Here is a 26,649-nt window from a genome sequence, read left to right as displayed (position 1 = left end):
CAGTACTGTTTGCAACAATGTAGCAGCACTATAGTAGTCGACTGGTACACTGTAGCAGTTGATTAGTAGCCGACCGTTGAGTAACGATCGGCTTCACTTAAAGGACCAATCGACTGGTGCATACATCAGTCGACTGGTAGTAGGAAAACAGCTTAGTGTTTTCCTCTCGAGCTCTTTTTAATAGAGCTCGGGGTGCTTGGGCATGGTTGAGGAAATAGAAGTGGTTATCCCCTATTAGTAGTCTTCCAAAGCTTCAAGTTCCTCTTGTGATCTAAGAGTGTTTGGATCAAGGTTATGGTGAGGTTTCTTCACCGAGAAGGAGGTTTGAGCTAGTCGAAGATTTTCGGGGAGTCATCCACCGACGGATCGGAATCGTCCACCTTACGAACAGCCGTGAAGTATGAGCCCTAATCTTCAAACCATATAAACGCCTTATGTTACAGTTTGTTTTGGTTTATTTTCCTTCCTTATTATTTATAGGGTTTAGCTTTCTTCTTGTTAGTTTGTATTTTGTTTTCCGCTACGTACTAACAAATGTAGGAAGTGATGTTTTGGGTGAGACGCTTTTCACCCCTCCCCCTCCTCCCCTCTCCCCAGCGGACGTCAAGGTCCCAACACAACCGACCCGAAGGAAGCCCGAGCCAAAGGGAGTTTGACTTGAAGGAAATTCGACCAGAAGGAAGTCGGCCTACTAAAGATAGACTTGACAAAAACCAACCCAACTTGCATCCAACCGACCACAATTACTAGATTGTGGTTACTCTGCTAAGTCATCCCATCTCTTGATCTCGGATCAGATCAATACATATATAGTACCCGTGTCACCATTTGCATATTCACTTGAAATTGAGGACCACCATAGGTTTCTTCTTGACCCAATTGGAATTAACATGTCCTCCACTTGATGCTAATATTCCATCTACTAAGGATTGTCAATATCATTGAATAGTCTATCTTTTACTACTTAAATTCATAGTATTGATAGATTTTTATCATGAAAAATTGCATTTAAATCAATTAAATGATCTTCATCGCCCTTAGATTTCAATCAAAGTATTAGTACAAAATTTTGAGAAGAACATGAAGCCGTTGGGGCTCAGAGAGGGCAACGATCATAAACGGTAAAGAAGTACAAGAGGAAAACTAGAGCTGGCGAAGTCACCTTCGAACGGCGAAGATAAATAACCATAAACATTAACAAAATGGATCCCCCTTGTTGTCCGAATCATGAAAATCATTCGGACCTGGGCCACAAATTAGTGAAGTGAAGTGCCAACAGCTAGCTAGCCCTGGTCAATGGCTTTCATGTCAAATTGGGATTGTATCGTTTTGATTTGTCAATTTGCCATTAATGCAAATGCAATCAGACCACAGTAGTGAAGCCATTGGAGATGGTGTGATGGTGGCAACTGGGTGGGACCTTCAATTCCCTCCGAGAACATGAACATGAACATCATGCAATTAGGAGATGGTGTATGTGCTTTGATTATTTGACAATAATGCATTTGCTTTTGTGGATCTTAAACACTCACATCCTTTTCTTTCAGCTGGAGATGGAACTGACAACAGGATGGCATTTACTTGGAGGTCCTCTCACACGACAAGGTTCCATTCCCCCTCCCTGTATGTCTTTTTCAGATGTGTTGATGAAATAATTGTATATGCACCTGATTAGTTTATTATCAGCTCATCTAGTCAACCTAGTCGGATGGACCGATAGGAGAAAAGATTTCTAGAGGATGATATGGGCCCCTCCAAGCAGAAGAGGAGGAACTTGATAAAATAGAATGATAGAAGTAAAAGTGACTTTTAGTTCAATTTTAGATGAATTAATTAATCTATTCAATTTTGTAATCTAATTCTCCATTAGTCAATATAGAATCTCATCTTCCTCCAATTAAAAGATTAAACTCCATATCGACTTTAAAGAAAATGATTAGAAATAAATAATTAACCTCAGACACCTCAATGATATAAGATTTCGATGTGATCGCGATTTGTCATCCACGCATTGAATTTGTGTCCTCTAATCATCATAACGGGGATCCACGTGCGCACGACCGGCTTCCACATGAACAGGCCAAATTAGTACTGCCACGTGGACTCCACGTTATTTTTAGATTTTTCAACACTTACATTATTTCGGTCTATTACAGATGATCGAACCGAACCGAATTTAATTTTCGGTCTAGTTTGGGTCGGATGAAATGGGCCAATTTCGGGCCTGATCTGCAATAACAGGCCCAAATGCTAATGTAAACGCACGTTTTAATTCTATTTTCTAACCGTTTTCCGGATGCGATCAGTCAACGGTTACATGGCCAAAAGTAGGAAAAGTTAGCCGGCCAAATGTCAAACACAAGTCAACGGTCCAAATTATGATACGAAGTAGGAAGAGTTGGCCACCAATGACTTGCTAGCAACACTATTTATGCACACTCGCATGGATTTTCATCTCATCAAACACTGATCCGGCATGGATGATCAGAGGAAGGTGGTGATCTCCGGCAGCCTCGCCGTGGGCTTGGCGATTTCCATGCTCTTGGTGCAGCTTGCTTCGGCGCAATCCGGTTGCACCACCGCGATCGTTAGTCTGTCGCCTTGTCTGGACTACATCGCCGGCAACGCCTCCACGCCCTCCTCCTCCTGCTGCTCGCAGCTGGCCACCGTCGTGCAGTCCGAGCCGGCGTGTCTCTGCTCGGTGCTCAATGGCGGCGCCTCCTCACTCGGTGTCACCGTTAACCAGACCCGGGCGTTGGCCTTGCCCGGCGCATGCGGGGTCCAAACTCCACCGGCGAGCGAGTGCAACAGTGAGTGCTCTGTTTCGATCGGTACATTTATACGTCTGGTCCATGCCACTTAGAGTACTTAATTGTTTCTTATATCTGGAGCAGGATCACCGACGGCGCCGGAGACTCCCTCCACGACACCATCGCCTCCGGCGACAGGTGCTAGATCAATGCTGATCTCTTCTATTTAATCCATGCTTTGTTTTATAAATTTAGAATTTTAAGCTATAAATCTTGATGTCTGTAAAAGGCGAAGGAGGTGGATCGAAGGTAACTCCGGCGACGACGCCAAATGCTGCTTCCAGCTACAAGACCACTGGTTCTCTGATCGTCTCGGTCCTCTTCCTCTCCGTTTGCAGTCTCCTTCACTAAACCCTGAGTCAGTCATCAGCAGTTGGATTACGGCTACTTCATTTCTTTGCGTCTGTGATTCTTCTTGTTTTGTTTATGTATGAATGAATGAATAATGGAATAAATTTGAAGAGTGAAATTGAGGGGACTGTCTGGATACGAGTTAATACAAATCAAATAAATGTGAGGTGAACCTACAAAAGTTATTTGCTTTATAAGTTCAAATGATTTAATTCTTTTAAGACAAATTTAAACTGAGGGGATTGTCTGGATACGAGTTAGTGATTAGTAGCTGCTGTTGTATAATTAAAACACTATAAACCATACATAGGGTTGGTGGCGTTGATGTTCTTGCTTTATTTTTTTCTCAGTAAACTACTAATAGAAAATTGTTATACAAAGAAGGTTTGTAAATCATGTTTAAGTGTTATGTTTGCAATATTATCTATTTCAACACTTTCATGGCGCACAATTGTTTGTCGACCCGAGGTATTCTACATACTATTAAGATTTGATTTGGTGATCACTTCCAAGAGTTCTTACACTGCGGTAACATGAGAGACAAGTCAACTATATGTTGAATGAAATTAAACATTATTACCAATATGAAATTAGCAAACTCCACCTAATGGTATAAAGCTTGGTTAATGTTGTTGTATGGAAGTGTTTGGGGGAAATCAATACACATTTGATAACTTAAGGAATCAAATTAGATGCTTAGACCTTCAGGTCCCAAATTGGGATTTTCTTAATGTTCAAGATCAAATTAGAATTTGCTTGAGAAAATAAAACATATTGATGATCTTGACACATTTTGTGATAATTTCTTGTAGCTATAACAGTTGAATTTATGCAGTTTTGTACACATTCATGGAAAGCGGAAGTGAAGGAGATAAATTGATAGAGGATTATGTTGAATGTTCGATGTCACTAGATGCCGCTGCTCACCCCTGTGAGAATGGTAATTCATCCCTAGCAACTCATTCTGAAGATCTCTCAAATATTTCTGTTGGAATCATTATTCAACCAATCAAGGATTTGGCTTCTATTAGTACGAAGGATAGTAACGAACTCGTATTAGGGCATCCATAGTCATGGAACCTCTTTATGAACTCCTTCGTTATCACATCTACGAAACATTAAAAATAAAAAAACCTCACACATCTTTTCACTATTAAAAAAATCTCTCAACAACTCCTTCATGAACCCCACACTTTTCATTATATATATTTTTCTCACCTTTCTATTCTACAATTATATATAATTAAATTTTAATAAAATTTCAATTCATAAATTATTAATCACAGTTTTTTTAATATTTTAATATTTTAATTTTTAAATTAGAAATAAAAATATTTAATAAAATTTTTTAAAAAACAACAACAACAAGGAAGTGCCTCCGTGAGCCGCTTCCTCGTAATTACACGAAGGAGCTCCTTCACTAGAGTCACGTTAAGGAGTTCTCACTGTGGATACTCTTAGGTATGAAATTTGAATATGGTGAGACTGTAAAGTCATTCTACAATGATTATGCTCACGAATTAAATTTCCCCTTCCGGGTGGGCAGTTCCCGACATTCTAAGGGTGTTGAGGAATTATGAAGAGATTTGTGTGTTCTATGTAAGGTGTACGATGGCAGAAACCCTCAGGTGAAGGGATGGGAAAATGTGAAAGAATGTCAATGAGGGAAGGTTGCAAGGTAATGATGGAGGTGAGGGAAGGTTGCAAGGTAATGATAGAGGTGATACGTAACTCCAAGTTCGACTGAAGCCATAGGCCAATAAAATCTATACCTTGGGCCCCAATTTTTTAAAAATATATTTAATAATTGAAATTTAATTTTAATTAGAACTCCTATTCACGTTTTGATTTCCGATTCGATTTCCGTGCACAGTAATATACACGGTACCGCCATCAATTGAAATTACCGCTTCGATTTTCTACTGTGCACACCATACAACCATCTATTGAAGATTGCCGCTTTGATTTCCATGCACAGTAGTGCACTGTACAACTATCTATTCCAACGAAAAACGAAACTTCAATTAATTATATAATTCTCCTAGAATTCTATATAAAACTACCACTACAAAATTTATTATATATTTATGCACTTATCTCATTTATTATATATTTGTTAAGTATATTTATTAAATTCATAATCATTATCTTGGTCATAATATGCAAAATTAGTTAATAAATATATTAGGAAAAGAAGAAAATAATATTATAATTAAAAAAATAAAAGAAGTAAAATACTTTTCAGTTATACTTGATTGTACTCCTGATGTAAGTCATCAAGAACAAATGTCTCTTATGTTAAGGTGTGTAGATATTTCAACAAGTCCAATCAAAATAGAAGAATATTTTATAAAATTTTTAAAAGTAGATGATACATCAGGAAAAGTCTTTTTGATACACTTATTAATATAGTAAAGAAAATTGAACTGGATGTAAATGACATAAGAGGATAAGGATATGATAATGGGGCTAATATGAAAGGTAAACAACAAGGTGCACAAAAGAGATTACTAGATATAAATTCTAGGGCTTTTTATACACCATGTGATTGTCATAGTCTTAATTTAGTACTATGTGATATGGTTAATTTTTGTCCTAGTGCTATAACATTTTTTGGTGTGATACAACGTATTTACTCATTATTTCTTCTTCTACAAAAAGATGGAAAATTTTACAAGACCATGTTTCTAATTTAACTCTTAAACCATTATCACAGACACGTTGGGAAAGTCATCTTGAAAGCGTTAAAGCAATAAACTATCAAGATCTACAGATAAAAGAAGCTTTATAGAAACTTGCAGAAACTAGTGATGATCCTAAAACAAAAAGTGAAGCAAATTCTTTAGCAATATATGAGTTTGAAAATTTTGAATTTTTATTAGGTATGGTTATTTGGTATGATATATTATTTGCAGTTAACACTGTTAGTAAATTTTTGCAATATAAATATATGAACATTGCTATTGCATTAGATCAATTAAAAGGTCTTGTTTTTTTTAATGATTATAGAGAAAATGGATTTATATCTACTATGATTTATGCCAAAGAGATTGCAAATGAAACGAATATAGAACCAAAATTTCATGAAAAATGTGTAATCAGAAGAAATAAACAATTTGATGAGAATAAAATTCATGAAGTGAAGCTTTCACCTGAATAATCTTTTAAAATTAATTACTTTAATTATATTATTGACTATGTCATTTCCTCACTTCAAAGTAGATTTGAACAATTTAAAATATATGAAGATAATTTTAATTTTTTATATGATGTAGAAAAATTAAAATTACTTGATGATGAGTTTTTAAAAATAAAATATTTAAATCTTGAAAACTTTTTAACAGTTATCTGATATTGATGGTTTAGATTTTTTTTAGAATTAAAAGTTTTAAAATAAATAATAAATCCAGAATTAAAAACCGCACTTAAGGCCGGTATTGAACCTTATAAAAAAAATTGGTATTGAACCTTATAAAAAAAATTAAATTCTTTTCCTAATGCATGTATAGTTTATAGAATATTATTAACTATACCTGTTATTGTAAGTTTTTCAAAATTAAAATTAATAAAGTCTTATTTACATTCAACAATGTCTCAAGAAAGATTAAATAATCTAGTAATTTTATCAATTGAAAAAAAAATTATCAAAACTCGAATATAAAAATTTAATGAATAATTTTGCATCTCAACAAGTTAGAAAACTAAATTTTACATAAAAATTTATTTTAAATTAATATTTTATTTTTAAAAAAAAAAAACTTTAAACCCACCATTGTCGGTCCCAAGTCCGAATGAACAAGGGTGAGAGAAATTTTTTTAAAAAAAAATTTATTAAAAGCCTAAATGTTTTTTTTTTTGCCTAGGGTCTCATGGAACCTTGAGACGGCCTGTGTAACTCTGGCGGATGGGTAGTCTCAAAGCTTGAGAAGGCTCATAATCATAACCTTGGGACATGTAGTCGAGTTAGCTACCTTCATGCAAGAAGCTTTATTGATGCCTCAGACAAAGCAGGTATAGTGGCATCTGATACTGCAACTCTACTTCGACAAAATGCCTTTGGTGAAGGAGGTAATGCTCATGGTCTTCTAGATTACTTCAAGAGAATGCAAGCTGACAATCCAGCATTCTTTTATTCTATCCAAGTTGACAACAATAGTTGTGTGTGACTAATGCCTTCTGGGGGAATGCAAAGCTAGAACTTCATATAGCTACTTTGGCCATACTGTTACATTTGATACAACGTACAAAAAGATTTTAAGTAAATGATGCCCTTTGTGACATTCTCTGGAATCAACCATCATTTGCAGCCTATTATCTTTGGTTGTGCCTTGCTTATAGATGAGACTGAATTCTCATTTATTTGGTTAGTCGAAACTTGGTTAGCGGCAATGGATGGCCGCCCTCCTGTGTCATTGGTTACTGATCAGAATAGGGCCATGGCTGCAGCAATTACCAAAGTATTCCCAACACCTGCCATCGATTTTGCAAGTGGCTCATTTTAAGTAGAAGCAAGCAGAAGTTAGCCCATCTGTATTTTCCACACATAACTTCTTTGAGAGCGGAATTGGAAGAATGTGTCATCGAGTTTAAAACTCTGGTAACCTTAATTTGAAGTTAGCTGGGCATCAATCATTGACGGATATGACCTCTGGAAAAATTCGTGGCTTCAGATGGTATTTAACATCCGACAAAAGTGGATCCCATTATACTTCAAGGATAATTTTTTTTTGGAGAAATGTCTTCCTTTCAGAAGCTAGGAACTTTGAACGACTTCTATAAAAAGTTCTTCAATAGTTACAAAGACTTCATTAAAAGCATTTCTTGCTCAGTTTGAATCGGCTATGGAAAGGCGATCTGGAGAAGAAATTCAAGAAGACTACAATGCTCTATGCACTAAGCCAAACCTGAAACTGCCTCACCAATAGAGAAGCAAGCATCAGCTATCTACACAAGAGCCACATTCGGTAAGTTTCAAGAGGAGTTTTCGGAATCTTTAAGCTACAATGTTTACAAAATAATAGATGGTGTATATTGCAAATTCACTCTAACAAGTGATGAGGATTTTCTGGAGACATTCGTCGTCTCATATAGTACTAGCAAAAAGACAACTACTTGCAGTTGCAAAAATTTTGAGTTTTCTGGCATGTTATGCCGCCATTTTTTGGGAGTGTTTTCAATGTTTGATGTTCGAGTTCTAAGTTGGCACTACAATGCATGAACTCAATGACAAGCTTGGTAACACTCCCCGAGAATTCATTACTTTTGCAGCATTTGATGCTTGTTTCTGTAAGACTTCAAGTATCAACATGCTTGGTATTAATTTGATAAGATGATGATCCTGTCTAGAATCTAAGTCGGATGAAAATCGAGTGAATTGTTGTTGGCATTGACGGAGGAGTGACCGAGACACCTTTCTCGTATGCGCTTTTAAAAATGGACTCCCACGTGGTGTTGACGGATGACAATGACGATGACTGAGCCGGCGGTACCTAAGCTCTACGCACACTTAGACAAGCACACGGGTGTTAGAGGCGAGAAAATCAGGGAAAAAGTCCCTGGAGCAGTCCCTCCGACGCTCAAGTCAGGTACTTTTTCCCCAAAAGAACAGTAAACGAAGGAGAAAGAAAGTAGAAGACAAGTGCGAATGTACGAGAAAGCGTACCTATGAAAGGGAGAGGTCTTCCCTTTTTATATAATAGTGCGTACCTTCTGGAGCTGACTGATGTCAGAGAATATTGAGTGTCAAGATTTGTCTGGTGCTAGAGGACACATGACATCCTCCTATAAACTGAAGGAAGGTTCCACTCTCAAGTGATTACAGACCGTTGGAATATTTTCTTACACTCAGCAGTTATTCTCTGACAGGTGGTTACGACTCTCTGACCTCGTTGTCATGTAGCATCTTCTGTCCCGACCAAGTATGAATAGGGAAACTCGGGATGACTAGTCAGGTATAACGCTCGACCTAAACCTTGGGAAGGGGGGGGGGGGGGGGGGGGGGGGGCCGTGGAAAGATCGTCCAAGAGCTAATCGAGAGTTAGCTGTCCGGGAGTTTGGCTTACTGAGAGCATTAGACCTGAGTACAACCAGGCCAGGAGAGCTCAACCCGTCAACTCTAGGTCAGGTATCACCCCGACTGTTTATCCAAGTGTCTTAAATCCGGAGTTCCGCTCTGTACGAACCCGACCAAGAATTAAGTTGCTGACGTCGTCACCTGATCCTACTCCCTCTTTCCTTTCTCGTTGACTACCCCGTCCCCTTGACTTCTAGCCACCACGTCTCCTTAACTTCTGACTATCACATCCCCTTAATTTCACATCTCCTTGATTTCTGATTGTTCAATCTTCTGTACAATCTTATCGCCGTTATGTACCATATCATATGGCATACTTTTTCAGTTTGCACAGTGGATCGTGATTTTACCCTTAAACCTCTCACATCTCTGCCATCTATAGATCGATTAGTCAATATATTTTAATGCATAAAGTTACCGTCAATATAGAATTATGGAGAAGAATCGATCTTGTATTATAAAAAAGTTGTTTCGCGATTCGAATATATGATCACACGATACTAATTTTACCATTGCGCCAATAAGAGCTCCTCACATGCACACGATGCACACGCACCACTCGAATACATAGAGTAATTAATTGATCGAGCATGAAAAGAATAATTGATTTCTTCATCCATCCATCCATCGATCAATAGTGGTCGTCTTCGCCGAGAGCGAACTGTTGGAGGAGGGCGCCGCAGTGGGGCAGCGGCGTGCTCTTGAGGAAGCCGAGGTCGTTGGCGTAGCGGACTGGGGTGACGAGGCCGCTGCGGCCGGCGACGAGGATTCGCGCGCGGTCCCTCCCGTTGCTGACCTCGTCGCAGTCGCCTTTGAGGGGGCTGCCCACCAGCACCACCTCGCAGATCTCCTCCTCGTGTTGGTCTTCCACCTCCAAGTGGTACGACCCGGTGGCGTCCGTCACCCCCTCCGCGTACTGGTTCACGGCGTCCGTCTCGTAGTGCCGGCACTCCAGCTTCACCTTCGCACCTGGAGCAGTCAAAATATACGAACAAAACTCAAAACAAAAAAAAAACACTTCCTGATTTTTGCCGAAGCTAATTTGCATACCTTGAATGTACTGGCTGGCGGAGGTGACGAAGCCGGCGCGGCAGGTGTCGCAATAAACGCGGCCTTCGATGGTGAAGTTGGAGACGGGGTGGGCGAGAGCAACGCCGGCGAGAACGGCGCAGAGGGCGGCGAGCAGGGGGAGAAGCTGCATGTTGGCGGCCATCCTTTCACCTTTTTATATATATATAAAATCCAATAAATTGAATCGAATCGAATTGAATTGAGAGAGAGTGGAAAAGGGAGGAGGGCAATTGGGTGCACCAATTGCTCCTCCTTTTATAGCGTAGGCTCCATCCCCACGGCCATTCATCCTCTGGTTCGCCGCACGCTGCTCGCATAAGGATTCCTTCTTTCTCACACGTCAATTGAAGGTTAAAGTATCAAACAATTAATGGCCGTGAATCAACTACCAATTAATCATCTTCTAATTAATTTTCTACACAGAAAGCTAATTATATATCCTTCCGAAGGGATCGGATTAAAAGAAAAATTACAACAACATCGACGTCCATGATTAATAAACTAAAACCCCTTCCGATTAGAACAGAGGGCTGATGTGTAGTCGGGAGAAGAGAAAAACACACTCGGAGAAATGGCCGGCGACGCCATGGATGATGATGAGCCCAGCGTAAGCAGCAAGGGGTCTTCACCGGCACCTCCTCCTCTTGCTCCGATCTCGTCGGCGCTGTGGCCGGAGCCACGGAGTGAGGACGATGATGACGGTGGCGATTTTCCGGTCAAGCGCTGCACCACGCTCATGAAATCTTGCGGACTGGTGTGGATCACCTTCGGCGAGTGCACGTAGAAGACGGCGATACGGTCTCGGCTGCCGCCGCCGGCCTGTTTCTTTGCCTTCCATGATGCCTTGTTCACGCTCAGAGGAGGAGGTCTTGGCCCTCGGAGCTCGCTTCTGGAGGAAGGCATGCTGGTTGTGGTTTGAAATTAATGTTAATTATCAAATTCTCCTCTTACTTCCAACGATATATATTGAAAAGTCAAAAGTCCTGGTCAACTATAAAGACTGTTGACTTAAAAAAAAAAAAAATAGATTCGCTATCTTAGCGGCCCCTTTAGTACCGACCCCATGAATATGGAGGGAGGTTCATGCAAGTACACATGTCATAAACACATGACGAGATAAATCCCAGGTCGTCAGTTCCTGAGAATCGACCCCTGACCATTACGTCAGAGATATTATACGTCTATCGTCTGCGCTACGTCGTGGGACAACTGTTGACTTTTAAAGTTGAAAGACAGATGGGTTCTAGTTTAACTGAAATTTGTTCGTTGATCTTGTTGAAAAATGATAGTAATTTTAAATATATTTATAGGTGTCGAGATCGTATAATATGAACTCTAATCGTGTATCATCGTTGTCGACAGTTTATTTTAGTCGTCAAATTATAATGAAACAGTGTGATAAACGAAACGGTCAAACTAAACTGCAATTAATTCAATGTCATCGAAATGAATTGGTAAAAATAATAATTAATCGATTTTTGTTGCAACGGAGCCTATCTAATGGCATTGAAGACTTTTAAAATCATGAAATCAGTGTGAAAGCGGAACGTCAACTGTGATTTATCAATTTATTCAGACAGAACAGTTTAATTGTATGGATTTGAGGAGTTTTCTAGTCTATTTCCGGATGTGGAAAAAGAGGGTTTGGAATTCGATCAATCCGGCAACAATAAATATCACTTGGTCATCGCAGCAAAAATTGGAGTACCGGTGATTATGTTAATTTTAAGCGTCCCTTAAATTTATTTCCGGATTATATGAACAAAAATAAATTATAGGATCAAAATCATCAAATTGCTAGGAGATAGAAGGAATAAGTATTTCTCTGAGGATATATGTCCATCCACTATGTTATTATAGTAATTATGTCCCTAGGGTTGTAAATGAACCTAATATTTATAAACAAGTTTGGTGTTCGACTTGATAAGAATTTATTTATATTAATTCAATATACACGAGATGAATTAAACAAACAACTTGACAATTCATTAAACTAAATAAATAAACTAGGACACATGTGTTTAGTTAATATTCGTGAATAACATTTGTGAACAATATTCATAAACTATATCCATTAATAAAATTCTTATCAATATGTTAAAATAAATAATAAAATAAAATAAATAAATAAATTTAAATTATCAAACTCAATAATCAATTAAACAATTAAAAATTTTAAATAATCAAATAAATTTAATTGAGAGTTCAATAACATCTAAACGAACTAAGCTCGAATCGAGCCCAAGCTAAACTTGAATTGAGAGCTCTATAATATCTAAACGAATCAAGTTCAAGTTAAACTTCAAACAAGCTCAAGCTCGTAAAAAATAAACTAAGTCAAAATTGAATAATCATTTTAAAAATTTAGTTCATTTTAAATTCGACTCAATTTGACTCAACTCAATTATCTTATTAAATAAAATTAAACATCTTAAAATTTGACACAACTTAGCTCGACTCATGTCGTTTACCGCCATATGGGTCCCTCTCTAATTCATTGGACAGCCTGCGGAAAAATTAAAAAAACATGGAGTGGCGCATAAACAAGATCTAGATTAATCGTACAAAAGTCAAAGTCAATTAACGTTGACAGTCAAAGGGTGGAAAGTTTACAATATTGTTTGGAAAACTGAGGGTGTATATATAAAATAGCAATGTGAATAAATAATTGCATGTCAAATTCTTGGTCGGCTTTTCGTTCTGTCGACATTGCCGCTTGCTCACCTTCAGCCGCCACCGGGAAAGCCAATGAACAATCGCCTCTCCCAGTTCTTCTCGTCGTCGGGTCCGGTGCTTTGTCGGTGCTTGCTGCGTCGGTTCAAATCCTCGAACGCCCGAGCAGCCGACAAGTCCTCGCCTCGCCGGAAGAAGAAGACGGCCGCCCGACCAAAACAGAGCTCTTCTAATCCGTTGTACCAAGCGATCAGCGATATCGTTGGGCCTGCGGTTTCCCCCAAATCTGACGCTCCTACTGAGTATTTGAAAGTTGCTGATGCCGGTTTTGCTCAACGGGGAAGCTCTTTTAGTCGTCGACCAGGTGTTTGTCAAATTGCCGGCGAGAGTACGAGTTATACGAATGGTGGAGGGACTGCGCCCGGGGCGTGTTTGCAAGAAGAAAAGCAATATCAGTATCCTTGCCTGGAAGACACAGGCGCAATTGTTCAACAGATCATGGACATTGTGCGATCGGAGACATCTTGGGTTCGTATGGAAAAGCGTTTGGAGGAGTTGAGTGTGTCCTGGAGTTCAGATGTGGTAGAAAAGGTGTTGAAGGAGTGCTTGAAACTTGGGGATTTTGCTCTTCAGTTCTTTAACTGGGTCAAGCTTCAGCCGGGCTTTTGCCATAACACAGAGACATACAATGAGATGATCTGCATTGCTTTAGAAGCTAAGGATTTCAATTTGGTGAAGAAGTTGGTGGGTGAAATGGATGAGGAGTTGTGTCCTAAGAACCTCAAGACTTGGACTGCCTTGATATCCCATTATGGTAAAGCAAAGCAGATTGGCAAAGCTTTGCGTGCATTTGAGGCAATGAAGAAATCTGGCTGCGAAGGTGATCTCAAAATCTATGAAGCAATTCTTTTCACTTTATGTAACTCAAATCAAGCAGATCTGGCATTAGAGTTTTACAAAGAAATGACGTCCAAGAACATGGTGGTCAAGAAGAAGTTCTATAAAATGCTTATGGACTGTTTAGCGAGTTCAGGTGATGTGGCCTCAGTTAGATTGGTTGGAGTTGATATGATGAAGACGTTACAGGTCCCAGAAAGTGAGGTTTATATGTGCATCCTGAGGAGCTTTTGTGATTCTGGAAAAATCGAAGAAGCCAAACAACTGTTTGAGGATATCAAGAACAAAAGCTTGGTTGTTGATTCTGATGCCTGTGAAACCTTAGTGAAGGGTTTGTGCAGGGTAGGAATGATGGATCAGACCATGGACGTCGTTAAGGGTGTTGAACCAAATTCGCCTGCAAATGGTAGGTTGTATGACTGTTTGATTGATTGTTTCCTAAAAAAAGGTGATATTACAAAGCCATTGGAGTTGTTGGGAGATATGAGAAAATTTGATTGCCAGTCAATGCTTTCAACTTATACTGAGATGATTCAAGAGCTCTTTAGATCAGGTGATTATCAAACAGCATGCACACTTTATGAAGAAATGTTGAGAAATGGTATCGAGCCAGATAGTGCAACAATTACAGATATGGTTGCTGGTCATGTTCAACACTATCAAATTTCTAAAGCCTGGGAAGTTTTTGAGACCATGAAGATGAATGGAAGAAAACCTACTAGTGAAGCTTATTCTGTCTTTGTCAGTGAACTTTGTCAAGTTTGCAAGCCCCTAGAAGCTGTTAAGCTTTTGGAAGAAATGTCGAGTTCCGGAGTAAATGCTAGTGATGTTTTATTTAATTTGGCCATTGCTTCTCTAAACAAAATTGGTGAGTTGGAGAAGGCTAGGAAAGTGAAACAGATATGTAGATTGTACAAACTTGATTACCAAGAACATGAACTGTCTCTCCAATCATCAGATCATCAATGCGTTGATCATGGACATGAAATTTCAAACTACTCACCTGAGTCTGTTGCATCTTCTGAGGCAACAATTGTCGATGATGCTGATCTTAAGGAAGTACGCAGAATTATTTGCTCTTCCACTGACTGGAGCACTATTCAAGAAGATCTAGAGAGATGCACTATTAATTTTACACCACAACTAGTTGGGGCCATTCTTTGTGGTTGTCAACGATACAGCCGTGCAGCTCTGCAATTCTTTTCATGGATTGGCGGAAAGCCCGGTTATGTCCACACTGCAGAAACCTACAACACAGCAATCAAAGTGATGGGAAGTGCGAAAGATTTTAAGCAAATGCGATATCTTTTCAGAGAAATGAACAGAAGAAATTTGGAAATAACATCTAATACATGGACAATTATGTTATGTCAGTATGGCCAAGCAGGTCTAACTAAAATGGCATTAGATGTTTTCCAAGAGATGAAAAACAGTGGTTATCAGCCAAATGGAAGTACTTATAAGTGTCTTATCGTGTATCTCTGTGCCAAGAAAGGTCGAAAGATCAATGAAGCAGTCAAATTATTCCGAGAAATGATCAAAGTAGGATACATGCCAGACAAAGAGATGCTTGATATTTATCTTTCTTCTTTGTGTGAGTCCAAACAGTTAGTGAATGCAAAGAAGTCTATGAAATCTCTGATTAGTAGAGGGTTCAATGAACAAGCTGGTTATAACTCATTAGTTAAATCTCTGTGCCGAGCTGGCAGAGTAGATGAGGCACTTAAGGCAGCACATGAAATGGGGCTTCATGGATGCACCAGAGATCAGTATACATATGGAAGTATTGTTCATGCACTTCTTAGAGCGGGTCGTTTTGAAGATGCCTTGGATAAGATTGAGGCAATGAAGGAAGCAGGAATTCCACAATCAGCCCACATATACACATCCTTAATCATACATTTCTGCAGCGAGAAAAATATAGCTAGGGCAGTCGAGATATTTACCAAGATGAAAGATGATGGCTGTGAGCCAACCGTCGTTACATTTTCAGCTCTTATTAGAGGATTTATGAACATGGGAATGGTTTCAGATGCAAGGAATATTTTCCGTAGAATGCAGCTGAAAGGTCCATTTCCTGATTTTGAGACATACTCAATGTTCATGAGCTGTCTCTGCAAATCCGGAAAGTCAGAAGAGGCTCTTCAACTTCTTCACGAAATGTTGGATAACGGTATCATTCCAAGTTCAATCAATTTTCAAAGAGTTTTCCATGGCCTGAACAGAGAAGGGAAACAAGATTTAGCTCGTGTTGTCCTTCAAACAAAATGGCGTCTGAAACGGGAAAGGATGTACTCACTGTAAGTTAATTCGGGTTCTTATACTCGATTCCCTATCACTTCATTGACAACTAGCATATTGGACATGCTTGTTTTAACTATTCCTAAACTTCCATTGAAAAAATACCACAATAATAATAATAAGCTCATTAGTTTTAGCCATTTGAAAGGTCTTTGATCTATACATGCTTGTTGGTAGAATTCCTCTTTAGAAAACCAGAAGACTGTATATAATCACTCGTACACCGATTTAAAGATTGTGTTCAAAGCATATTGGTTGGTTTAGTAAACATAACTTAAATACTGATTACATGGATCTGTTATTTCTCATTCTTCTAATGCAGAAGATGCAGTACCTGATGAATCTAACAAACATTTTAAAATCTAAAATCTTTTAGAAATTTAAATGTCAAAACTAAAACTATCCCCAAAACTAATACATTGTTTAGATTCATGCCACTTAACCTATCAGAATGGAGGGACCATCTGCCTCTTTTGTACAGAATGAAAGTTTTGGTTGTGATTCTCCATAGGATAAATTGGATGGTGACAACACCTGAAGAAGAATTCTGAGTTTGTCCATGCTCTAGGAACCCTATTCTATTTGTTTTCTTTCCCTGTGACTGCAAGATTCCATGTCTCTGAAACTTTATACTAAAACTTTTTCGATAGCCTACAGAACAAACACAGGGTTAGATCTGATAGATTGCTTGTCAATTTACCACCCTTGAACTCAATTCTATTGTATTTATTCCCTTTTGAAAGGCTGAACCAACACAGAACTAGTTTTCTCTTTGAAGGATTTTGCACGCAAGGAATTCTCCTCTCTAATTCAATCATGTTGTGTATATGTAAACAAAAGAAGATAGATTAGTGAAACTTCTTATCACAACGAAAAGACCACCAAAAATGATACTTGTTAGAACAAAGAAGGCTTTTTAATCTTATAAAATAATTTTTTTAATAGATTTTTTTAGTATTCAGTGCAATGTAAAATTATGGTTATAAATTTTTTTCTTGTGATCAATAAAAAAAAAAGTTTAAACCGTCTCTTGCAAAAAAAAAAACAAGATAAGGCTGCGTAAAATAGATCCTTCCCTGGGACCTCGCATAATGGAAGCTTCGTGTGCTTGGGTTGTCTTTTTTTTATCAATAAAAAAAATAATATATAAAATTGCCCTAACTAATAAGACCAACCTATATATTTAATTGAAAGATTAAGATAATTATAAAGAATGAGATTTGGACCAATAACTTTAAATTAACCAACCCATCAATTAACCAGCTTAAAAACTTAAATGTTATTAAATCAATATAAAGTATATATAATCTAACCAAAAAATTTGATTATGTGTCAGAAAAAAAAAACTAAAGCATTGTAAAAAAGAAGAAGAAAATTTGGTTGAGTATCAAAAATAAGATTTTTTTTTTCCTCTTTTTTTAAAAATTATGTCTTATGGTTATTTAATACTCCCAATTTACAGTGAATGAACAGCTTAATATGCGACACATTATAAAAATGGTGTTAAGTTCTGGGAGCATTTCTTTTTTTTTAAAAAAAAAAAAAACTTGACGAAACTCCAAAAGTTATAACAATGCTAAACAACTATTTGGTCCTCAAATACTTGAAAATATTTTATAATGATTAGGCAATTGACGGTCTAAAAGGTAGAGATCGTATAAAGCAAGTCGAATAAAAGGTATTTTATAAATGTCTTTAAAAGGTAAGAGATCCAATAAAGTAAGTTGAATAAAAGTTATTGTAGAAAATAGATATGTCTTTAATAAAATTTAAAAATTAAATGTGCTAAGGGCATCTCCAAGTTTTTTTAGTCTCCAATGTATCACATTAAAAATATAAAAATCTATTATTCTCTTTTCAATAAAAAAAAAAACTTTAAAATATGCCCTTAATTTTTTTATATATTATTAAAAATCTTTTTTTTTTTATTTTTTGAAATAAAAATCTTTGAAATAAAAAAAAAAACCTCAAACCTCAAACCTTATATTGAAATAAAAAAAATCTTTTTTAGTCTCCAATTTAAAAATCTTTTTTTTATTTTTTTATATATTATTAATTTTAGTCTCATCCATATTATTAATTTTGAAATAAAACAGTGCATTTAAAATTTTATTTTCCCTTTTAAACTCCAAACTTCAAACCTTATATTCATGATTAGCGCTTTTTTTCTACAACTTTTTCATCTCACAATCTCTTTAAAAACCTCCAAATATGCCCTTAATTAAAAAAAAAATTGAGAGTTGTGCATTTCTTCAGCTTGAGTTGTGGCATTAATTATATCCTCGTAAAAATGGCCATTTAAAATCAGAAATCATTAGGAAAGACCGTCAACGATAAACCCTAAACCTACCTTTTTCACAGAGCACTTCAGTAAAATCCAATGAATGAAGTGTCGCGTTTGTGCACGAGTAATGAAATCTTACATTTCTCATGTAGGATGGACGGTGGGCGTATGATAATATATTTGGATTGACTGGGGTCAATCCCTAAAGTGTCACTGTATGTGATAATCCTTACTATGCACCTTCTACTTGTGTGTAAATAATTTACTTTCCTCTTTATCCGTGAGGCCGGCTATGTATGCGTTGATATAATGGTTTCAATTTTTTTTATTACATTTCTCATCTTTATTATTAAAAATTAATTGCTCACTTTTCATATACACTCTTACACCACTGAAAAAACAAAGTATTACCTGTATAAAAAATAATAAAATTTTATCGGATATTTATTGATAATAATATTTTGTTATTTTAAGAAAAAATACCAATAAAATAAATGACTAATAACTTTTTAAAAAATTATCGGTTACAGGCCAAAATAGATATGCTTTTTAAATTTGGGCAAAATTTTTTTAAAAAAAAAGCATCTCAGATTAAATTAAGAGAAATATTAAATGAACATCCATTAAAAACAAAAATCAAATGGCCATCTCATCAGTGATCCAGCACCAGTTATTGATAGATTCTATTACAAATAAAAATTATTAAGTAGTTGTTATAATGTATAGAATTTATTTAATAACTATTATAATGTATTTATGATTTTAATAAAGGTTGTGGTAGATACACAATAACTTTTATAACTATTTTAAAATAATTTTAATAAAATTTAAATAATTTGACCAAATTGATATATACTATTTTGACATACTAGTGCTCAAATATTTTAAATTTTAAATCTTAAACTCACCCTAAATATATCATAATAACTATTTGTAACTTATGCACGATATAAATCACAACCTTAAACTCACACTAAATATATTTTAATAACTATTAGATAAATTTTACATATTATAAGGATAACTACAGTAACAATATTATGTCAAAAATATTTTCAAAATAAAATCTTTGTAGAAGTGCCCTTTTACTCTCTTTTTTTTTTTTTGTTTGAAAAAGAGACTCCCTTTAATATTTAGAACTCCCTTTTAACTTTTACCATTTAAATTTTAAATAATAAATTACTGGGCATTTTTATTAATCTATCAGTTATTAAATTATATTAATGTTAATATAAATATAGTCACGTTCTATTCAACTGTGCTTTAACTGATTTACACCACACAAAGAGATAAAGAATGACTGCAACTTTTTTACTTTGGCAAGTGCTGTATGCGCTCCCTCATTTCTCTGTGGGCAGACTGCCAGCTCTGTGCAAAGAAGAAGAAAACAAACAACCCCACGAAACGACGTTTCAGATTTACGTCGAAGTTTGCGCCTACCCAGGATCACTCACGCACACCCATCTTCTTCCTTTTTCATCACGAGCCCCTTCATGCAAACCCCAACAGGAATCTGTTTCATTTCATCACTAATTTAATTACTGAAACGCATTTATAGTTAAAAAGGATCGAACAGGAGAAACCGAGCTAGCCACTTCCACAGTGACTCAATGTTCTGTAATCTGTAACAGTGTCAGTGGGGGACAGGCAGGCAGCTGCAGAAGCTGATAAAATCCAATGAGGATTCACTATCGAAAGACTATCATTAAGGTGGGGACATGGAGCCCGACCTTTGTGCCGCCTCAGATGCCACTGACCCCGCGTGTATGTCCATCAATGTTCTTAATTCCTTCCTTCCTTCCCCATTTAATTTTCAGCATAACTCACTGTTTAATCAATTAATCCACAGAATAAATAATTAGCATGGACCCTCCCATGTAAACACACAGTCGCCGTGGGTCTTCACATCGACTATATAAAGTGTTCATCAGCTTTAAGGCAATTAATTAATTGTAAGGATCTGAAAGGCCAGGAATGATGAGAGAGAGAGAGAGTCCTGCTACAGTAGTGAAGCTTACACATTCTGAATCACTGTTGACAGCGACACTTCATTGCTGCGCAACATCGATCTCTGTTTATATAGTTGTGTGTAGCTTGGCCAAGGGAAAACACCATTAATTCATTGAAGCCGCAGGAGGAAATGAAGATGAAGTTTTTCGAACAAAATCTGAAAGGTTTGTTTCTGAGATCATTATCCCAACTATAGCATTTTGCTTTAGTTTTATAGATCACTATCGTCTCATTAATTAATTAGTCTTTATTGTGGTTTGTGCAATCCAATATTATCAATTAATTAACCCTCGATCCATCAAAATTAATCATGAAAAGACATGCATTCATACAATAAATATCTGTTTTTCGACAATAATAAAAGGGCATATTGCATAATAATCAAACTGCAGTATGGAATTAGCTAGATCCAATACTATGAACTGATCATATTATTAATCAGTTATATACATGTATATGCTTAGAAGATGCCCGGGCCTTTTCCTCCCCCTGGTGCTCCTATGCCTTCATCAAGCTTTACTTGCTTATCGCTTCCATCGAGGCTCAGACCAAAATGAATGTGAGGGAAGTGTGCCCACTGCATACATCAGAAGAAATACAAATTAATGATAGATTTTCACACACACAAAAATATTTGATCATGATCACATAAATTTAAGAGTTGGATTGATTGTCAGGGAACCTCAGGCTACTTACATGACCTGACAAGAAGATAAAGACAGGGTTTCACTTACCTCACTTATATAGATAGTACTGAAATACTTAATAGTGCTTAATATGATATATGCTTTTGGGAAATTAGTATCAGGATATTATCTTATCATAATCAAATGCATGATAAAACTAGTATGATTAAGACTAGCACTGTGCAATTATACTCACATTTTTTGCTGCAGCACTGAAAGCTTCCTTATGGCTAATATCAGGGTTGTTGGCTTTTATCCTTTGAATCTCCTCCCTTGCAAAATAATTAATAGACATTTGGGTTTTCCACAGTTAATGAGGTACTAATCAAATCATTCATAACCACACTTTAATTAATTAAGACTTTAATAATTATTTAACTGTAGCATCGGATAAGACTAAATTCTATTGATAAAAATAGTGCACATTATTAACTAATCTACACAACAAGTTAATGACCATTCTATCATTACTTTCTTACCTGATAAACCTGTTGTATGCGGACGGAACACGTTGTCTTTTCTCTGGGCCAATAGCAAAAGAGAGGAAAAAGAACATTAGTCATATAAAATATATGCTTTAATTTGTTAACAATGAGAGATTTATTGAATAAACATGAACCACTTGATTCAAACTATTTAAGAGGAAACAAGGAATAAAGATAGAGAAGAAGAAATTGAACAAATATATATAAGTTTTAATGGCATTTAGACTTGTCTCATTATTTTTCTTGGAATAAAAGTGTTTTTAGTGTTTGGTTTATAATGCTGTTCTTCTCTCTAATTAGATTGCATGTAGTTTTCAGAAATATTCTATCATTACACATGACTTTTTTATAAAAATAAATAAATAAATAGACAAATATACATTAGCAACAAATTGGCCATTGTTTAATTAGGATTAGAGAATAATTAATGAAGGTGCTTACTATGCTGATCATCCCTCATTGAGTACATCAAAGAATTCCTGCTGTATTTGGAGGAGGAACCAAGATCAAAGCTCTCACTTTGAGATCCAAAGTTATGGATCTGCACAATAAAATTAACCGAAATTAAGAAACTAATATCACAATAACATATATATTATAAATCATTTGCCAAGAACTAATGAATCAAGAACATCTATATATATATATTATATATATATACAGATGGCTGATTAGTTGACCTGGAGAGGGATGGCTTGAGCTAAAGCTCCCAAGTTGACAGATAGCAGACAAGAACAACGCCCACATCTCACTGTCACAATGTTGAACATGTTTCCAGGAATACTAACCTGCATCGACATTAGCAAAAAGGTCAACCAGTACTTTGACTTGCCATAGTAAAAAGGATAGTCCGTGCACAAAGTTTCGGTCATGCGGAGTCCCGGGAAAAGATTCATTGTACACATCCTTACCCTGACCTTTTGGTCACATGATAATAATTTTACCGTTGCGCCAAGACTCCCCTTCACTGACTTGTCATAGTAATGGCTCATATATATGAAGGGGGAAATTGTGAGCTATAATTAATAAGGAGCTTAAACAATAGAAGGAATGAGGAAGAAGAAGAATGCCCTATGGATAAAAGAAGCCGCCTATGGTTTATACTTTCACAGTAACAAAGGGACTGGAAAAGCACTTCTTCATGTGGCATTATTTCAAATAACTCTTTGAGGGAATTCTTTCCTTGAGGTTTGTCCTTGATAGCTGATCATTGGTCATTACCTGGATGGCTCTTAGAATTTTCTCAAAGATAAAGTGGAACAGCAGAAAGAGGAGAAACCCAAGAAAAATTATGAGAATAATATTAGAGAACAAAAGAAAGGAAAGTTGTTTCTGCAAGTAGCAAGCAGGCTTGACTCGAATGCCTCATGCCATTTCATCACTTTATTCACTCTGCTGACACTTTCTCTGAATAAGCTAAGTGAAAGCAAGTAAATAAATCACTGACCATGATATTTATAGGAAAATGGCATAATGATTCTGGCTTCTACAATATACACCTTACAGATTAAACATGACAATAGATAGAGAATGGCCACCCAAATTTTAGGGGCTAATGTGGATGGAGATGATCAAAACCCCTAGACTAGAGTAGCTCTTAGTGCTCCAAGGATTATAATCGCTTAAAAATTTGTTTCTGCTTGATCAATCAATTAACAACTAGTCTTTTGTATTAATTTATGATGAATTCATAGAACACACCCTGCATAAATCAACCTAATTTTGAGACAAACAAGGTCTTCAAAAGTGAGATATTTTCCTTTAGGGTTCCAGTTTAAGGATGACCTGCAGCATGGAGTTCTTGATCCAACTGGCCAGTTTAACTTCATCCTTTGTTTAACCAACAAAATTAAATTAGAACAAGAAACTTGTTGAAACCAGTTTTACTGCAATTGAATTGCCTTAATTTGCTAGCTCTAGATCCAATACATGACCTAGCTGCTGATTCCAATTGCTAGTGAGAAACCATGACAAGTCTTCTCATATACAGAATACTAGAGAGAGAGAGAGAGAGAGAGAGAGAGAGTACCGCTAGGGTTGTGTTGCAGAAGTTGCAGTGGATGTAGCAAACCTGCTCATGCATCATGTGGGCTGACATTTTCAATCTGGAGATGGAGCTGTTTGCATATGCCAAGGGATTGAGGAAGATGATGAAACCGGTGCAAACCTATATATGCTCAGAGCGATATCTATGTATGAAACAAGAGCTTTAATTAACTGATTAGGTCCTCTCTCTCCCTTGTCCTTAATTGTTGTCCCTGCAGTTATATATAGTTTGATTAACTGTGATCTTTCTGTATTAGTAGGGTACCATGGAGAGGCAAAAAAGAGGGTGGAAGAGGAGGAGGAGGTGGTGGTGGTGGTGGTGGTGGTGGAAAAGATTATGATTGAATAAATGAGTGGGTGGCAGTCTCTGTCCCCTCATTAATAATCTATCACAATTCACAACCCCACATGTTTTGCCCAACTCCTAGCTCCCATTTTGTTCTTGCATTGCCCCCAAAATCCTTCTGTTGACTAAGCAACAAAATAGCACAGTAAAACCATTATTTACTCACCTAGCTAGTTGCACATATCTAGCCACAAGGATTGCTAACATGACCACTTATTCATAGGTCTCCATCATTCGATTTATATATGCTGAAAAATCAAATATATATATAGTTCTGTCATATTCTGATGACTGATCAAAGGTACTACTACTATTACATTCAAGTACTGCTAGTCTCCACATACCACATGCAATTTATCTGCAAGATTCAGAAGCACCATGAATCCATTTTTATGAACTCGGGTTAAATTTTATGGATCAAGGTAATAATCTGAATTGTTGGAAATTATTAAGCTGAGAATTTCAGAAGAATTACTCATTGTAAATTTGTTCCTTGTAGCATTCTAGACTTGTAGTTCCTAGTTGGGTTGCATGTGTTCCATATGCCAACTTTTATAATTCGTTTACTCAGCCAACTAGTGTGATACAAGCATAGGATAAATCTAGGAAGCACAAATGAGTCATGAGGAACGGCTCAGTATCATGAGTGGTTTGAGTGCCGCAAACATTTATTTGCACCGTGTGAAAATTGATTGCTTACTATCGCACCAAGCCCCGGGGGACAATAACAAATCAAAGTATTATGAAACTACTGATATCTGTCAATAATTATTTTGCTATGATTTATGCATCATTTGATCAAGAGTGATCTTATTTTTCAAGTGCTCTTTAGCATCTAATAAATTGATACAAGATTTAAATTTCTATAAAAAGAATAAACAAATTAGTATTTATTTTTATAATGTGTTGTTTTACAAATTATAAATCATAACTTCAGAAGATTTGCAGCTTATAAAATTAAGTTTGAATTTTTTTTTTTTTTTGCAAACATTTTTATCATACTTTTAATCCAAAAAATCTTTGAAAATTGTAGATTTTTTACAAAAAAAAAATCTAGAAATTAGATTTGAAATTTTAGAATAATTTATTTTAAATTTGTTAGCATCTAAAAAAGTCTCGTTAAATTAAAATCTAGAAATTTTAAAAATCTATTTTAAAAAATTGAATTTGTATATATTTCTTAAAAGTTTATTATAAAAAACCAATATCAAATATTAAAAAAACTTGTATTTAAATTTAAATTGTGATTTTACAAAATTCTTATCGATGTATTGCGGAATCTAATAAAAGTAGACGGACCTTCTTCATATTTGTTAATATTGCAACTAAGATAGATGCATTTGTTAGTAGAAAATAAATTTTTTGATAAAGATCATGAACATAAAAGAAAAAACAAATAACATGAACATTATAAACGAAGAATTTTATATATATGATTCAATTTTGGAGTTATAACAATGACTACAAGGAAATTATAAGAGACATATAATACAAATCCAACTCTTTTATCAAGAGGATCAGCAAAGTCTAGACAAACCGAATTATAAATTTAAAGGTATAATCTAATACATTCAATTGAATTTAACCTAAAAAATAAAGAAAATAAAAATGGGTTCACTATGAGCCATATATATAGTGTAATCTCTTATTGTCTCTCTCTATATATTTTTTGAACTTATACTAAAATTATTATTTTTATAACATTACCAATTTAATATAATATGACATATTGCTTATACTACACATCCTTCCTTCAGCCTCGTATAACAAACCCCGGCCCCATCGGATCCGTGAAATGATAGGAACCCAAAAGGTACAACTCACTACATGTGAGATATGGTTACAGCTGTGGTCCTTTGGCTTAGCTATGTAACCTGATAATTTCCTTCAAACCTATTAATTTTTCTTAAAAATTATTTGATTTTAGAAAAATTATTCGTGTATTTATTTTTGTATACAGGGATCCAAATGTTAACAAAATATATATATATATATATTAAAAGGGATAACTCTCACTCTAGATCCTTTCAAGACGGTTTCACATAATTTGGAAAGAAGGTAAATTATCGAGGGATTCATCTAACACAACAATTCTTTATATGGAGAGTCAGATGACCAACAAGGTATTGCGCGCACATGGGAGATTGATTCTATGACCATCTATATTTCTTGATTTATCTTGATAATGATATAAAATTTTTATGAGACGGAATTAATTATCTTCCTGATTAATTGAATTGTAAGAGTTGATATACAATAGATTTTGTCAAACAGTTTAAGGAACTTATGTTTAATATAAGCATGTCATATGATAGCGCTGATAGATTTGAAGAATATATAAATATTTTTAATGTTTTTTCGTGTTTAGTATGATAAAAAATTTAGGGTAGTCTGGACTCTATATTTCTTTATGGAGGTCAATGATTCAAACAAATTAAATTAGATGGACTGATCAAGTTGGAGAGTAATTAAGTTGAGTTAATTAGATCATTTGGAATAAAGGAGTAAGTGGTAAAAAGATTATTCGTTTCTAGATTAATAAAGAGTAGGTAAATCATGGATGACTATTAAGATCTTATATGGTAATATTCTATGTCTCAATTACAGTACCATCTC

General features: G+C 35.9%; 5 protein-coding genes across 5 annotated transcripts; 2 read left to right on the top strand and 3 right to left on the bottom strand.

Annotated features, from left to right (window-relative positions):
- The first annotated feature begins 2,470 nt into the window (after positions 1-2,470).
- LOC121989881 (non-specific lipid transfer protein GPI-anchored 5-like) lies at positions 2,471-3,485 on the top strand. Its single transcript, XM_042544183.1, has 3 exons — positions 2,471-2,810; positions 2,895-2,948; positions 3,040-3,485. Exons 1-3 carry the CDS (start codon positions 2,477-2,479, stop codon positions 3,159-3,161), a joined length of 510 nt encoding a protein of 169 aa, XP_042400117.1. The 5' UTR covers positions 2,471-2,476; the 3' UTR covers positions 3,162-3,485.
- A 6,228-nt stretch (positions 3,486-9,713) lies between these two features.
- Positions 9,714-10,455, bottom strand: LOC121989880 (pollen-specific protein C13-like). Its single transcript, XM_042544182.1, has 2 exons — positions 10,285-10,455; positions 9,714-10,203 (listed from the first exon to the last, which is right to left on the bottom strand). Exons 1-2 carry the CDS (start codon positions 10,445-10,447, stop codon positions 9,866-9,868), a joined length of 501 nt encoding a protein of 166 aa, XP_042400116.1. The 5' UTR covers positions 10,448-10,455; the 3' UTR covers positions 9,714-9,865.
- Positions 10,456-10,806: 351 nt separating this feature from the next.
- LOC121990061 (VQ motif-containing protein 20-like) lies at positions 10,807-11,208 on the bottom strand. Its single transcript, XM_042544310.1, has one exon. It carries the CDS (start codon positions 11,206-11,208, stop codon positions 10,807-10,809), a length of 402 nt encoding a protein of 133 aa, XP_042400244.1.
- Positions 11,209-12,976: 1,768 nt separating this feature from the next.
- LOC121991758 (putative pentatricopeptide repeat-containing protein At5g06400, mitochondrial) lies at positions 12,977-16,334 on the top strand. The gene has a single exon (XM_042545785.1). It carries the CDS (start codon positions 13,054-13,056, stop codon positions 16,177-16,179), a length of 3,126 nt encoding a protein of 1,041 aa, XP_042401719.1. The 5' UTR covers positions 12,977-13,053; the 3' UTR covers positions 16,180-16,334.
- A 4,440-nt stretch (positions 16,335-20,774) lies between these two features.
- Positions 20,775-24,020, bottom strand: LOC121991757 (protein YABBY 2-like). The gene is made up of 6 exons (XM_042545784.1): positions 23,671-24,020; positions 22,322-22,429; positions 22,083-22,182; positions 21,636-21,678; positions 21,353-21,428; positions 20,775-21,047 (listed from the first exon to the last, which is right to left on the bottom strand). Exons 1-6 carry the CDS (start codon positions 23,737-23,739, stop codon positions 20,931-20,933), a joined length of 513 nt encoding a protein of 170 aa, XP_042401718.1. The 5' UTR covers positions 23,740-24,020; the 3' UTR covers positions 20,775-20,930.
- Positions 24,021-26,649: the final 2,629 nt, after the last annotated feature.

The sequence above is a fragment of the Zingiber officinale genome, chromosome 6B (assembly GCF_018446385.1).
Source record: "Zingiber officinale cultivar Zhangliang chromosome 6B, Zo_v1.1, whole genome shotgun sequence".
Classification (NCBI taxonomy): Eukaryota; Viridiplantae; Streptophyta; class Magnoliopsida; order Zingiberales; family Zingiberaceae; genus Zingiber; species Zingiber officinale.
This window is presented reverse-complemented; position numbering and strand designations above follow the sequence as displayed.

Coding starts and splice junctions, on each gene's coding strand:
- LOC121989881 (XM_042544183.1), top strand. CDS start 2,477: ATGGATGATCAGAGGAAGGTGGTGATCTCCGGCAGCCTCGCCGTGGGC. Junction 2,811..2,894: donor ACCGGCGAGCGAGTGCAACA/GTGAGTGCTCTG, acceptor TATCTGGAGCAG/GATCACCGACGGCGCCGGAG. Junction 2,949..3,039: donor ACCATCGCCTCCGGCGACAG/GTGCTAGATCAA, acceptor TGTCTGTAAAAG/GCGAAGGAGGTGGATCGAAG.
- LOC121989880 (XM_042544182.1), bottom strand. CDS start 10,447: ATGGCCGCCAACATGCAGCTTCTCCCCCTGCTCGCCGCCCTCTGCGCC. Junction 10,204..10,284: donor CGCCAGCCAGTACATTCAAG/GTATGCAAATTA, acceptor TGACTGCTCCAG/GTGCGAAGGTGAAGCTGGAG.
- LOC121991758 (XM_042545785.1), top strand. CDS start 13,054: ATGAACAATCGCCTCTCCCAGTTCTTCTCGTCGTCGGGTCCGGTGCTT.
- LOC121991757 (XM_042545784.1), bottom strand. CDS start 23,739: ATGTCAGCCCACATGATGCATGAGCAGGTTTGCTACATCCACTGCAAC. Junction 21,679..22,082: donor AATGAGGGATGATCAGCATA/GTAAGCACCTTC, acceptor CTATTGGCCCAG/AGAAAAGACAACGTGTTCCG. Junction 21,048..21,352: donor TCAGTGCTGCAGCAAAAAAT/GTGAGTATAATT, acceptor TGATGTATGCAG/TGGGCACACTTCCCTCACAT.
- LOC121990061 (XM_042544310.1), bottom strand. CDS start 11,208: ATGCCTTCCTCCAGAAGCGAGCTCCGAGGGCCAAGACCTCCTCCTCTG.